At 35.3% G+C, this 12,637-nt stretch overlaps 4 protein-coding genes across 4 annotated transcripts; 1 reads left to right on the forward strand and 3 right to left on the reverse strand.

Annotated features, from left to right (window-relative positions):
- Positions 1 to 8: 8 nt before the first annotated feature.
- On the reverse strand, positions 9 to 3,620 carry LOC148168255 (23 kDa integral membrane protein-like). The gene is made up of 5 exons (XM_088045455.1): positions 3,367 to 3,620; positions 754 to 942; positions 530 to 706; positions 242 to 481; positions 9 to 194 (listed from the first exon to the last, which is right to left on the reverse strand). The coding sequence occupies exons 1-5, from the start codon at positions 3,433 to 3,435 to the stop codon at positions 129 to 131; spliced, it is 741 nt and encodes a 246-aa protein (XP_087901581.1). The 5' UTR covers positions 3,436 to 3,620; the 3' UTR covers positions 9 to 128.
- A 159-nt stretch (positions 3,621 to 3,779) lies between these two features.
- On the reverse strand, positions 3,780 to 5,926 carry LOC148168256 (RING-type E3 ubiquitin-protein ligase PPIL2). Its single transcript, XM_088045441.1, has 7 exons — positions 5,759 to 5,926; positions 4,897 to 5,705; positions 4,703 to 4,851; positions 4,504 to 4,655; positions 4,266 to 4,455; positions 4,079 to 4,218; positions 3,780 to 3,909 (listed from the first exon to the last, which is right to left on the reverse strand). Exons 1-7 carry the CDS (start codon positions 5,788 to 5,790, stop codon positions 3,834 to 3,836), a joined length of 1,548 nt encoding a protein of 515 aa, XP_087901567.1. The 5' UTR covers positions 5,791 to 5,926; the 3' UTR covers positions 3,780 to 3,833.
- Positions 5,927 to 6,054: 128 nt separating this feature from the next.
- Positions 6,055 to 8,926, forward strand: Ubc2 (ubiquitin conjugating enzyme 2). Its single transcript, XM_088045463.1, has 3 exons — positions 6,055 to 6,177; positions 6,647 to 7,113; positions 8,088 to 8,926. Exons 2-3 carry the CDS (start codon positions 6,651 to 6,653, stop codon positions 8,183 to 8,185), a joined length of 561 nt encoding a protein of 186 aa, XP_087901589.1. The 5' UTR covers positions 6,055 to 6,177; positions 6,647 to 6,650; the 3' UTR covers positions 8,186 to 8,926.
- Positions 8,927 to 9,471: 545 nt separating this feature from the next.
- On the reverse strand, positions 9,472 to 12,537 carry Tsp39D (Tetraspanin 39D). Its single transcript, XM_088045457.1, has 6 exons — positions 12,186 to 12,537; positions 12,047 to 12,129; positions 11,806 to 11,994; positions 11,582 to 11,752; positions 9,682 to 9,900; positions 9,472 to 9,634 (listed from the first exon to the last, which is right to left on the reverse strand). Exons 2-6 carry the CDS (start codon positions 12,107 to 12,109, stop codon positions 9,569 to 9,571), a joined length of 708 nt encoding a protein of 235 aa, XP_087901583.1. The 5' UTR covers positions 12,110 to 12,129; positions 12,186 to 12,537; the 3' UTR covers positions 9,472 to 9,568.
- Positions 12,538 to 12,637: the final 100 nt, after the last annotated feature.

Raw genomic sequence — 12,637 nt, forward strand, 5'->3', positions numbered from 1 at the left:
ACACTATGTAGTTTCGAACGTTTATTTAAAAAAAAAAGATTCTAATGTTACATACAGAGCGGTTTAAAGTTGGTATATTGTTACAATGCGGAAAGTAAAGTAAGAGATATTGCTAGGGAAATATGGAATTAAACAGTTTCGTAGTCGCTCTTAATTTGTTTGGATAAATAGCACGACAGGACGATCCCCAGTAACTGGAAAAATAATATTAGACCATGTAAATAAAATCACAGAAGTTTACCTGGATTACTGCCAGAGTTAAGCCCACGCTTTCAATCGATGTGGCGTGTCCTTCAATATAATCGCTGAAGGCGTCCAGGCACCCTCTATGATGCAGTCCGTTGGCAAGGTTTCCCGGAATACAAGACACGTTTCCGGTGGTTCCCGGTCGGAAAGTGCAACAAGAAATTGGGATCTCACCATGTGTGGACGAACTTTTATTCAACCAATCGGTGTAATTGTTAATTCCACAACAATTGAACTGCATTTTCTCTAATTAAAGTAAAAAAAAAACTCCAGGAAAACTTACTTTTGTTTGGACTTGATCCCATAAAACCGTAATTTCGGTATTGTTCGGATTATTATACTCTTTCATGGTTTCAGTCAACGCATTTTCGATAATTTCATCAGTTTTGTGTCTCAGTATCAATCCTCCAATACCAACAATCACTTCGAGGACGAAGATGACAATGAGTAAAGTGGAAAACTACAAAAATATGTTACTTTGGGCGTTTCTTTTTTGATTATCGTTACAGTGAGCGTCATGCACGCATTTTCCTTGAGAGCCCCACAGCATCCAAAGAAAGATATAATGAAAATAATCACTCCAATTATAATTAGAAGGTCAGAAGCGTAGATATATTTATCGTCCAGGAATGAATTGTATTCATGGTAATACGCTTTAACGGTGGCTCCTACCGATAAAATTACGACTCCGGTGAGCTGAAACAAATTGGGAGTCAGTGAAAGAAGAATTGGGTAGGAATTGAGGCAAATTTTCGACAATCTCTCATGACTCAGAAAAGTCGATTTATCGAAAGTAAAGTGTGAAAATCAGTCAGACAATAGAAATATTATTCTTCCAAAGTACATAATTTCCAGGTTCTACGACCCACTTTCAAACATCACCTCTGTAATAAACTTGTTATATTTCTGCTACTAATAAAATTTAATGGTAGTTTGAAGAACATTTAGGTCAAGCTTCCTCGTGCTCTTTACTTTTGCTCGATTTTTAGGTGCCAGTCATGGAATATATAAAAAGTAATAAGTTTACTTGAAACAAACATAAAAATTGCCAGTAATCTCCACTTTATCAGTCCTGAGAAATGCTCAGATAAAGCGAAAATGAATCACTTTTATAACAACTGTGAAAATAATTTATAAAATATTTTCAAGATGATTGTGAATGCAGTTGTTTTATCTGAACAATGCAAATAGAAACTAGTTAAATTTAACGATGCGCGTTCTGTTTTATACTAGTTTTATTCAACATTAAAACCTAAAAATATGAGGATATTAAAATGTGTAGCAGATTTTATAACGTCTCATTTGTGAATAAAAAAATTACACAGGAGAACGTAAACGAGTTATTTTAAGGATTAAGTATCCAGTGTTTGGTATAAAACTCTCTTTGAAGTGTAAATGATCGGAGATCTTGTACAAATTACGTCAGTCAACATTTGAAAATATGGAATCTTTATCATTCGCTTATCTATTTCAGTTAGTGATAAATACTTAATAATTATCAATAATTTTTCTTCAGTTGTAATAACGAAAATTTGTCTCTTCTGTGATGCAAAGTCAACAATAGAAACCTCTTATTTTCTCTTCTCTTATTTTCATTTTAATACCTCCAGGAATACAAGTGTTCAGTTAATTTTAAAGTCGCAACGAAGCGACAAATTATTCACATCCTCCAATTTATGAGGGAAAAAATGGGCATCACAAAGAAAACAACTTTAAATTTTTTGCACTGAACTTCGCAATTAAAATAATGTACAAATTAGTTAATTGCTGCGCTTTCATTCCGCATTTTAGAAATAAAATATCTGAGCGATAGTGTTTGAAAGCAAGCAAGCAAGACCAATTTATTTTGTGCTGCAACACACGGTCTATAAATCGATTCCTCAAGTACAGTGTAGAGACGACTTTAGAAGTAATTGGGGTTTAATTACGATTAACACAAAACCTGCTTTGTGTTTCTGGAACTATTATTATTTAATTTTTTCCAAATTCAGTCAAATTCGAGAAAATTATTACCCCTTAACCATAAAAAAATCTGCAGGCATGTTACTTTGGCTGCCATTGGGTATTTATTATTACATAATATTCAAAATACACTATCCACCTCATTATCGTACAATGGGGCCCCGATTATACATGTCTATCGAGGCGAAAATCGAAATAGATCCGACTCAAAGACCTTAAAGTAAAATTCACTATCCCAAATTTTAATCGGTTATAATTTCTTTATTTGTAAAGGTAGTTTAAAAATTCGCAGTTTTGGATTCTGCGTAAAATGAGCACTAATAATTTAGGTTTGCTCAGCAAATAATAATATCGACTGAATTAGACTTAGAAACTTAGAAATTAGACTTAGACCGGGTTCTTATCAGAAAAATCACGAGAAAAACAAAAGAGCAAACCGTATCTTTCCATCTATTGTAGTTCCAGAGATGTAGTGAACTTAATAGAAATGTTGGACAAATAATCGAACCCATGATCCAAAAAAAATCTTGGCACGGATTAACCGCAGCCGAATAATCGAGGTCCTACTGTACTTCAAAACAATTTGTGAATGCATAATGACTGCTCAAAAAAGGTCAAATCTTTAATTAGACCAAAACAAGATATTTCGCCGATATATGTTTGTCTCGACAGCATCGTCACTTCCGGTGATGATTATGAACCATAGATTCAAAAATTACAATTCTGATATATTTTTTTTAAATTGATGACTTCCTGTTGAGACCTTGAATGGGAACCACTGACACGACTGTTTTTTTTAGTGGTAAACAATGACATTCGAAGGCATAAAAATGTCTCGGAAGCCCCCATGATTTAAATGGTGTTAATTTTACCCAATGACAACTCACGGTCAACGATAACATTTATATCGGGAAGCCGGTAACAACAAACGGAATGCGCAAAAGTAAAAAATTTATGATTGTGCAATATTACAACAAAAATGTACAACTTGTAAGCATCCAATTTTTTTCGCGAATGAGTCATACATCAGTGGCGACGACAGGATAGGTTTATAATCACAATGAACTCCCAAGAAAAGAATCTATTTATGACACCATTTTCGTATCTCTGCGTAAACATCGAAGTCTAAAAATGACGTAAAACCATTCTGGAACTTACCACGAATAGCAAATTGAAAAACACAAGCAAGTATCGTGAATATTTCCTTAAAATGCTATGACAATCCATGATTGCACTAGAATAATGAAAAGCCGGTTATGACACTTTTATTACCACCACGACACCAACTTTTGATACTGCTCGACACTAAAGCTCGATAACTGCGAGGGTTTCTCTGAACAACAATAACAGTGGACCACTTCAGTTTTCAAATTCCGGAGACGCAATGGCGGCGCGACAAACAATTTGTGCGAATGTATCACATGACGATGATTGTACCGTATTTAGAATAAACCGAGCAACACAAAAACAAAGAGATTAGACTGTTTTACACCAATCGTTGAGCATATATTTGGATACAGATAAGATATTTCGCGTAAAGATAAAATGCAAGGAGACGAAAGGTGAGGAAGTTTAATAAGTATTGATTTATTGAATAGATATAGAGTAACGTAACAAGAGGAATTTCACCAATCGTTGAAGGAAAACTTCATTTTCTTCTTCTTCTCGCGGGGGAGTGGTGCTGATTCCGGCTCCGACGACCTAAAAATACACGAGAATTAACTTAAAAATATATCACGGGTTTGGCAGGCATGTCTCAACAGAGCTGGCATACAGAAAGATAATTCTCTTTATTACATAAATATTTAAAATTTGAAAATCTCCGTTTTTTTAATTTATTTTTAACGTGTGCAAATAATAGCGCACATACTTTTTAATGCTGTTTGGATTTATATATTTTCCCACTCCACTCTTGTATACTTTCAACGTCTTCTGTGCTTCAATTTTCCTTCTTCTTTGCTCCTCCTCTTCTTGCACTCTCCGCGCTTCTTCTTCTCGCTCTTTTGCCAACTGTAAAACACAACATAAGAACAAGTAACCAAAAAATTAAAAGTTACTTGTTCATCAGCCTCTTCAAAAGGATTAACAAACACTTGAGCTTTAATGAGAACGATATCATCAATTGGTTTGTCTTTATTATCAACTTCAATTTTCTCCATTTCTGTTAAAGTTTCCATACCACCTACAAGTCGTCCAAATATTGTGTGTTTGTTGTTTAAGTGTTTACATGACCGATAAGTGATAAAACTAAAAGAAAAAATACAATGTTTGTTATTACAAAGCTCAAAACCTTACAATTGGGACCCATTTGTATTTTTTCCGGAATTGGCCATTGATAAGACTCCTCGTCCCGTGTGGGTTAAATTCGGCCTGAATTCGTCATCGAATTTCTTGCCCCAAATTGACTCTCCTCCAGTTCCTGTGTCGGTGGGGTCACCACCCTGAACCTGTAAAAAAATCAGTCAAAACGAGTTTCTTACAATATTTTATCTACCATAAAATTTCTGATGGACCTGTGGAATTTTGTCCCGTTGTAATACCCGCTTTGACAATGCCTCACAAAATTCTCCGACGCCTTAGGGACTTCGTCACAGAAAATTTCCAGATTAAGGGGGCCCAGGTTTGTTACCAACCTCACGTACCCTAAAATCAGAAATCAGTTTCATACATTTCTCTCAAGAAAACTACCTTTTTTCTTCACGCGGTCGTATCTCACTTCATCTTCATGCTTAATGGCAGCTTCATGTACCAATCTGGGGACCATTGCTGTTGAAGTGAAGCTAGCAGCAACAGCTCCTGTTGAATAATGTGCTGCATTAAATTTATCAGCTTTTCTTTTATCTTCAACTTTGTTAATGACAATTGTGGGCTCTTTGTAGTCCCTATTCAACTCTTCCAGAGTGTATTTTGTTTCAGGGTTTACATTCCTGAGGCGGGCTTGAGGATCAGATCTCTCAGCAAGCTCCTCTTCAGTTTCCACCCTTAAATTGTTCTTAACATGATGGAAATCGGAGATGTTAAACTTTGATAGGTCTTTAGGGTCTTGAAGAGTTATGATGTCCTTCCTTTCAAATGGTTTATCATTGATAAGATCCTTCCAGTTCTTATTCTTGAGATTAAGTTGTTCCACAGCTTCCATTAAGTAAACATTACCAGTGGTGGCAATGGTGACAATGTGGGAGCTTTTAGTAAAAGATTTAAATAGAACAGGGCACTCAACCTCTCCTTCTGAGTTTTTGTACAAGTTGAGTTGCACCAGTGACCGGAAGTCTAAAGGTTTACCAGTGACAGGGTTTATCTTGTACTTTTTTAAGAAAGGAAGCAAAGCTTCCAGATCAAAGATATTTCCATCTAAGTCACAGTAAGGTATTTCATAGGGTTGCAAAGACAAGCAGCAATGATCGAACGGTAGTCTTTTAAATTGATCCTCTTCTGTTGTTTGGTAACCCGACTTTTTGCCCCCATATAAAGTGGTCCATTCTGTATACGTCAGATACCTGGAAGAATTAATCTTGAAATGATTTACATAAGAGTGACGGGAATAACATACATTTTATCCTTCTGATGCTGTCGTTTCCCCATTTTGATGTTTTATCCTCGTATTGTGTTGAAAAAGAATCACCAAAACTCGCTCCGAAATTAGGTTAGGTCAACAACTGTCAAAACAACAGTGTATCAACGTGAGAACACAAAAAAACCCTGGTTTGAATTATTAATTTTTAAAAGTAATTAGTGATTCAGTCTTTAAATTCGTTTAATTTAATTACAGTGCGGTAAAAACAAGTCGGTTGCATTGCTGAGGAATGATTTAGTGAGAAATCGTGGTATTTGTTGTTTTTCGGTGAATCATTTTTCAGACATTTCCGGTAGTAAGGTGGCAAGACTGAGTACTCATCGAGTACGCCATGAGCCGATATTAGTGAAAAGGGAGTGAATTGTTTTCAGTTTTTAGTGCAAAAAATACAACAAGTAAGTAAAATCTTTGCACAGATTAGTTGTATAATGTGAGATTAGCAAGTCCAAGCGTTTTAGTTGAACGTTTTTACGTTTATTCGGCTAATAAGCCCTGAAAAAAATCGCTTACTTATGTGCTTAATACCGAGTTATAAAACCGATATCCTATCGATATTGTCGTGATTCCGGGATTAAGATTGTTCTTTTATTGTTGAGGAGTTATAATTCTTGCGTTTGAGAGATTTATATTGAAAAATTCGGCTTGTGTAATGCATGGAATCAAAATGGCCGACTTAGCTGACAGGAATCAATTTTGATTTTGAGAAGGGTCGCAAGAATCATTTACCTGTCTCGTCCGAATCCTGAATAACATTACCAAAGCTGTTTTTCACAAATTATGAGTTAGTTTAAACACATCCCGTTCGTTGGGATCTCAATTGACCAAACAAAGAAAAGTCACGAATTTTTTTGTTTTTTTGTGTAGCTCAATGTCTTCAGCAGGATCTAGTGGATCAGGCCGTGGTCGAGGCGGTCAAGCAGCTGTCGGTGATCAAAAAGAGACAAAAGAATCAAAGCCTAATCCGAAAATGTCAAAGGCCTTGGGCACATCAGCAAAAAGAATCCAAAAAGAATTAGCAGAAATCACACTAGATCCTCCCCCAAATTGCAGTGCGGGACCCAAAGGGGAGAACTTTTATGAATGGGTTTCGACGATTTTAGGACCACCGGGATCTGTTTACGAAGGGGGTGTCTTTTTCTTGGATATACACTTTTCGCCAGAGTATCCCTTCAAACCACCTAAAGTTACATTCAGGACCAGAATTTACCACTGCAATATCAACAGTCAGGGGGTGATTTGTTTGGATATTTTAAAGGATAACTGGTCTCCTGCCCTTACCATTTCCAAGGTTCTCTTATCTATCTGCTCTTTATTAACTGACTGCAATCCAGGTAAGTCAGCATTACAAAAAAATTGTTTGAATATTTTCTATTGTGATAAGCAACTTCTTAAATTACTGACGTCAATGTAAATAGTATGATTTATGAAACTGGATATAATACACAACTAATGGCGAAAGGCAAATTACTAAGCGATAATATTTTAAATGATAATCTTCTTTAAGTCGTAATAAATAAAAATCGAGCAACGTTGGTCCGACCACAATAGCCTTAGCAGAATTCCTGTCCTTAAATTAGATTTTACGAGCAAAAAAATCACTAATCTTTATCGATTTAGTTCGTGCTTCGTCCTTTACCGCCAACCTTCCAATTTTCGAAGCAGGTTGTACATCAAGTTGAGGGATGTTGCCAAAACCAGAAACTGCGGCTTAACATTCCTGCATAACAATCAGGTAAAATACACCTGACATTTGAAGGGCAAACCTGAAAGGGCTATTGAGTATAATACGCAAAACTTTAACGACTTTTTTTATCAATGTTTTATTAATAACTATTGATTACGACTGGTAATGAAGTAAACATGTATTCCTTCTTGTTGTATATTTTTATGAAATTAAGAAAAACAGAATAGCAACTCACAAAACGTGATTAACTCACGACAACAAATTAAATTTTAATGCGAATTAAATATTAATCCGGGAGCCATTTGTTTTTGTTCCCGTTCACGTCATACACGTGCACAGTAATTAGAGATATATAAATGAAAGCAATTACAGTAATTTTAAGTGAAGTCAGTAATAAAAAATTCAGTTGAAATGCAGTAAAAGTTTCTTCTAATTTAATCTGCGGAAACATTGAAATTCTAGATTTAATTGCAGTCATCAAATTAGCATTTGCACTAATTCAATCTAATTAACACGGCATTAATTTATGAACTTTGCATTACTTCTAATTAGAAACCTGGGTCCTTGAATTTAGCGTTAATACGTTGCATGTCTATCAGTGCTAATTAATTTTGGTTGCAGCTGACCCATTGGTAGGAAGTATAGCCACACAGTATCTTCAGAATCGCGAAGAACACGATCGCATCGCCCGATTGTGGACCAAACGTTATGCTACGTGATTGAATTATGTGTTAGCACTTCCGTCGATGTTGCTCCCCTTCGCCATAATGGCAAAATATGGTCTTTTCATCTATCATGATTTATTTCATAATTATTTTTGTCTTCAGTGTTCATGTATTATGTTTATGAAATCATCCACTACATGTTTAGTTACATAAAGAGTAGGATACGAAATTACTGTCTAAAAAAATATACTCTTCTGGTAATACATAATAATGTAGTTCTAATTGCCGCAAACGTAATATCGAGAAATTCTTTTTTGTTGTGGTGATAAATTACCCTCAGTGGCCAAACAGAACCTTGTATTTGAGTTTTTCTAATAAACAATTGTAATTTAGGCACTAAGTGTTAAGTTCCTGGTGATTTTTTTATTAAAGTTTTGGACAATAAATGTTTTTCTCTTTCATTAGGTTAAACAATGTCGGAAAAGTATTAAACGTTATGATAAGATCTTGTTCTTCATATCATACTGGTTTTAAATGTAATTTATTGAGTGTACTGATTTTTTTTTGCAGATAGGTTCCTGCAATTTGTGCAATTAATATAACATGTAGATTGCCCGCGCAAACTACAGCAACTGTTTCAATTTGAATGAAATGTCATATTGGTGCAGTTTCCTTCCCAAACCGCTTGTGTAAAGTATACTTTTTTTACTAAATTAAGAGAATATGGACTATTCTTCTAGAAGTCAAGTACTGTTTAGTTTTAATTGTAACAATAAAGTTTTAGTATGTAACCGAGACACGACTTTCATTACTATCCCGTGGGACGTAAAGGAAACACTGGAGAAAAAGTTTTTTCCAACTTTATTACAATTATAATATAATAACATCAATAATAGGTATTTATCACTGAGTGTACAACTAGACATAGATTTTAACTGTGGCTTAAAGATTCTAGACAAATATACTGTACACAGTCACGATATTGAGAGTATAACCAAATCTTTACAGGAGATACACACTCTAACTCATCCTAATAGCCTCTATGGTATAAATTCAGTTCATATTTTACATGTAAAGAGACATTAGAATTACAAATAAATACTTCCTTATCAAAAATCGATAAAAAGTTTTGTTCGTTTTATTGACTCCCACTTATTCAATTTGGCTCAGAAAAATACATTTGTCCTTAATCTAATATAATTCATTTTGAACAATACTTAATATAGATGTCATCTTAAACTTATCCTACACAAGACAGTAGAAAAAATATCCATTTCGAAAAATTGAGAATATTGTGCAATAAATCAGTCGTAAGTGAAAAGTTGCGATTGTACAATTCAAGAAGTATCAGACCTTTAACTTGAAAATTCGAGAAGGAAACATTGAAAGTACAACAAACAAAACATAAATAAATCAAAATTAAGTTGAGTTCCAAGTTTACACCGTTTCGTATTCTTGGCGGATCGAACGTGCCAGACAGCAAGCAAAAAGAACTCCCATCAACTAAAAAAGGGGGGTTACATTTTCGATAAAAAATTACGGTCAATTACCTGACAAACGGCGATACCAATACCGACTCCTCCGATTATCGAACCGTATTTTGTAAAAGCATCCATGAGAGTTGCGAAACATGGATCTGTATATTTATTTGGGGAGGTAATTGTGCAAGTTCCATCGTCGGGGGTGTCTGGGCAGCAAGTGTGGGGGAGGGTATTGTTGTGGTTCACTTTGTTCCAGTCTTCGGGGCCGTTCATGCCGCAGCATTTTGCCTAAAATGAACAAAAGTTAATCGATTTTGGATAATTAAACTAAATTTTCTAGCAATGGATTCTTCGAGATGTTTCTAAAATCTTTGCACAATCTTTAACTCTTTAAAAAAATTAACAGACTTTGCAAATCAACTCCTCGAGCCAACATGACAACATTTCAAAGCTTTTGTAATTCTTCAGTAAATAAATTTCATTTCGTAACCAAAATTACATTCTAAAAATAATAAATGGAGTTGGTGACGCAATATGAAAGATCACCTGCCCACATAGCAATGTTTGTTCAAAAAATGCAAACAGTGATAAGAAGTTAGATACAAGTGCAGTAATAAAATTACAACCTCATGACTAATTTTGAAAGAGCGTGCTTAGATTGAATTCTGCTTGGTTTGAAATACCGAGCGTAGAGACACCTACACAGATTAATCAAATAAATATTTTATCGTATCGTATTCAATTATAACAATACAAAACGAGGAGCGTTAAATACGCTCCTGATTACTCTAATCAATATCTTGGGGACGAACTATTACCTCCATGCATAATTAAAACTTAAAATAATACTTTGTGAAGTAACTAGCAAGAACGTCAAACTGAATATAGGAATTATCTCAAGGTGAAGTTTTTGCTTGGGAAGATTTTAAATTTAGTTACATAATTTCAGTTTTGCAACTTTCACAAAAGAACCAGTCAATAATCTCATAATAGTTTTTATAGATCCGCATAAACCCTGACAGTGGTGCAAATGTAAACGAAAGATTTTTAATAGAGCGTCATCCTTGACCCTTAATTGAGCTCAGTAAAATGATTAAACCACACAATTTACAATGTGTGCCCACGTAGAATCCAATAAGACGTACAATTGGAACCACTTCGCTGTTAAAATAATTTTTCGTTGGCAACAAACCGGCATAAAGATGTCACCATTTGGTAACCGATAATGATGGAAATCCGCAAGCTTCCGGTTATTTGTAAAAAGCCGGTGAATAATTTATTAACATATCAGAGGCGCCGTGATTAATGCTTCAACACCGCTTCCGGCAGAGTCTGACTAAGAGACAGTTTTATAACGATATAATATCAAGTCGCGCGAAGACTAAAAAAATAGAAGAGTCTCCGAGGTTCGACTGTAATTCGGATCATTTACGTGAAACCTTTGATTTTCTCCGCGAGCTGTAATGAAAGACGACTTGTTCTCCGCGCCGCCAATAAAAATACTTTTATGCATTTAGCCGGAAACGATTAAAATGTGTTTCATCCCGTCCACCTACTTTGTAAAATTACAATTCTGTGAGCATGAAGCTCATGACACGCGATTATCCAATTTATTTGGTTATTTTCACACAAAGCCCCACATGATGCAATGGAAATTGTTGCTGTGTTTATATTTAAAGGTGATTTGGAGCCGATAAACCGCGGTTGAGTCATTCGGTCTTTAATTACTTTTTAAGTGGAACTTTTACCCAATTATATTATCAAAAAAAAACGGAAAAAAATTAATTTTGATGAGCATAGAAAGCGAAATTTGTGCATCACCACGAAAGCATAAAATCTCTTCATGTTAGAGTAATTATAGAAGCAGCTGACTTCGCTGTGGTTGTATCAATTTAATGACGCGTTTGAAACTGGATAAATAATTTGCGACTAACTTAGCTAAACTAATAAAACATTTACTCTTGGATACCTCATGTTGTGCAATATCCCAAGTTTCTTTAATTTTGTCGTTGGAGTAATAGTCAAACATGGTAGAATTGAGTTTGGTTTCTAGCATGACTTCCACTTGATTTCTACGAATGTAGCCGGCAATTCCTGTGCCCACTTCCAAGGTAAATATCACGAGCAACAATACAGAAAACTAGAACAATGGCAATCAATATAAGAAGTTAAATCAAACCCACTGGATCTCACTGTGATAATCATGCAGTGATTTTCCTTGCATGCTCCGCAACATCCAAAGAAAGCTACAAGGAAAATAATCACCCCCACGATGATGAGCACGAGGGGCACCGACTGGAAGCTGTCATAAACAAAATTAGAATAGTGGCCATAAATAACGTAAATAACAGCCCCAATTGTCAGGATAACAGCGCCCGAAACCTGTTGGAATGTTAGGATAATAAGACGGTATCTTTATGTTTCGTTTACTTACGAAAAACAAGAGATTAAACACATACAGCAAATATTTAACACACGTCATTCCACCAGACACCATTTTGATAAACTTGGTAAATTCTGCAATATCAAAGTAATTCCATTGAATAATGAACGCAAACTAGGTCAATTCTTACCTTTCGTGAAAGATAACTGTTGTTCTTGTCAAGAAACACTTCATTCACTTGCTGCTTTTAGCCCCGTTTTATGTCACTGTCTGGAACACCACAATAAAGGAATGTAAACGTGATACCTGAAATGCCTGAAACGCAGCCACCAATCGCGATAAACTTATCCCCACCACCAACAAACTAAATATTGATGTCGGCGATATTGGAAACCGAATTCACTCAATATTTATGGATTTCTCCACGAAATCCTCCGCTTTTTCTTAATTTTCCAACGCGCAGATCGAATTCCTTCAATTTTCAAAGTGACGTCACAAATTTAAAGGTTAGAATAACACGTCAGGTGTCAAATCTCCACCTGTGATTGGTCGATTTGTCCGCGACCTTGGGATTGTTGACAGACGTCAGATTTGACAACACAGGAAAATTCTGAGTTGCGCAAGCAGGTAAAAATACCGATC

The sequence above is a fragment of the Gnatocerus cornutus genome, chromosome 9 (genome assembly GCF_029298725.1).
Source record: "Gnatocerus cornutus isolate USDA-ARS CGAHR chromosome 9, icGnaCorn1.1, whole genome shotgun sequence".
In the NCBI taxonomy this organism is placed as follows: domain Eukaryota; kingdom Metazoa; phylum Arthropoda; class Insecta; order Coleoptera; family Tenebrionidae; genus Gnatocerus; species Gnatocerus cornutus.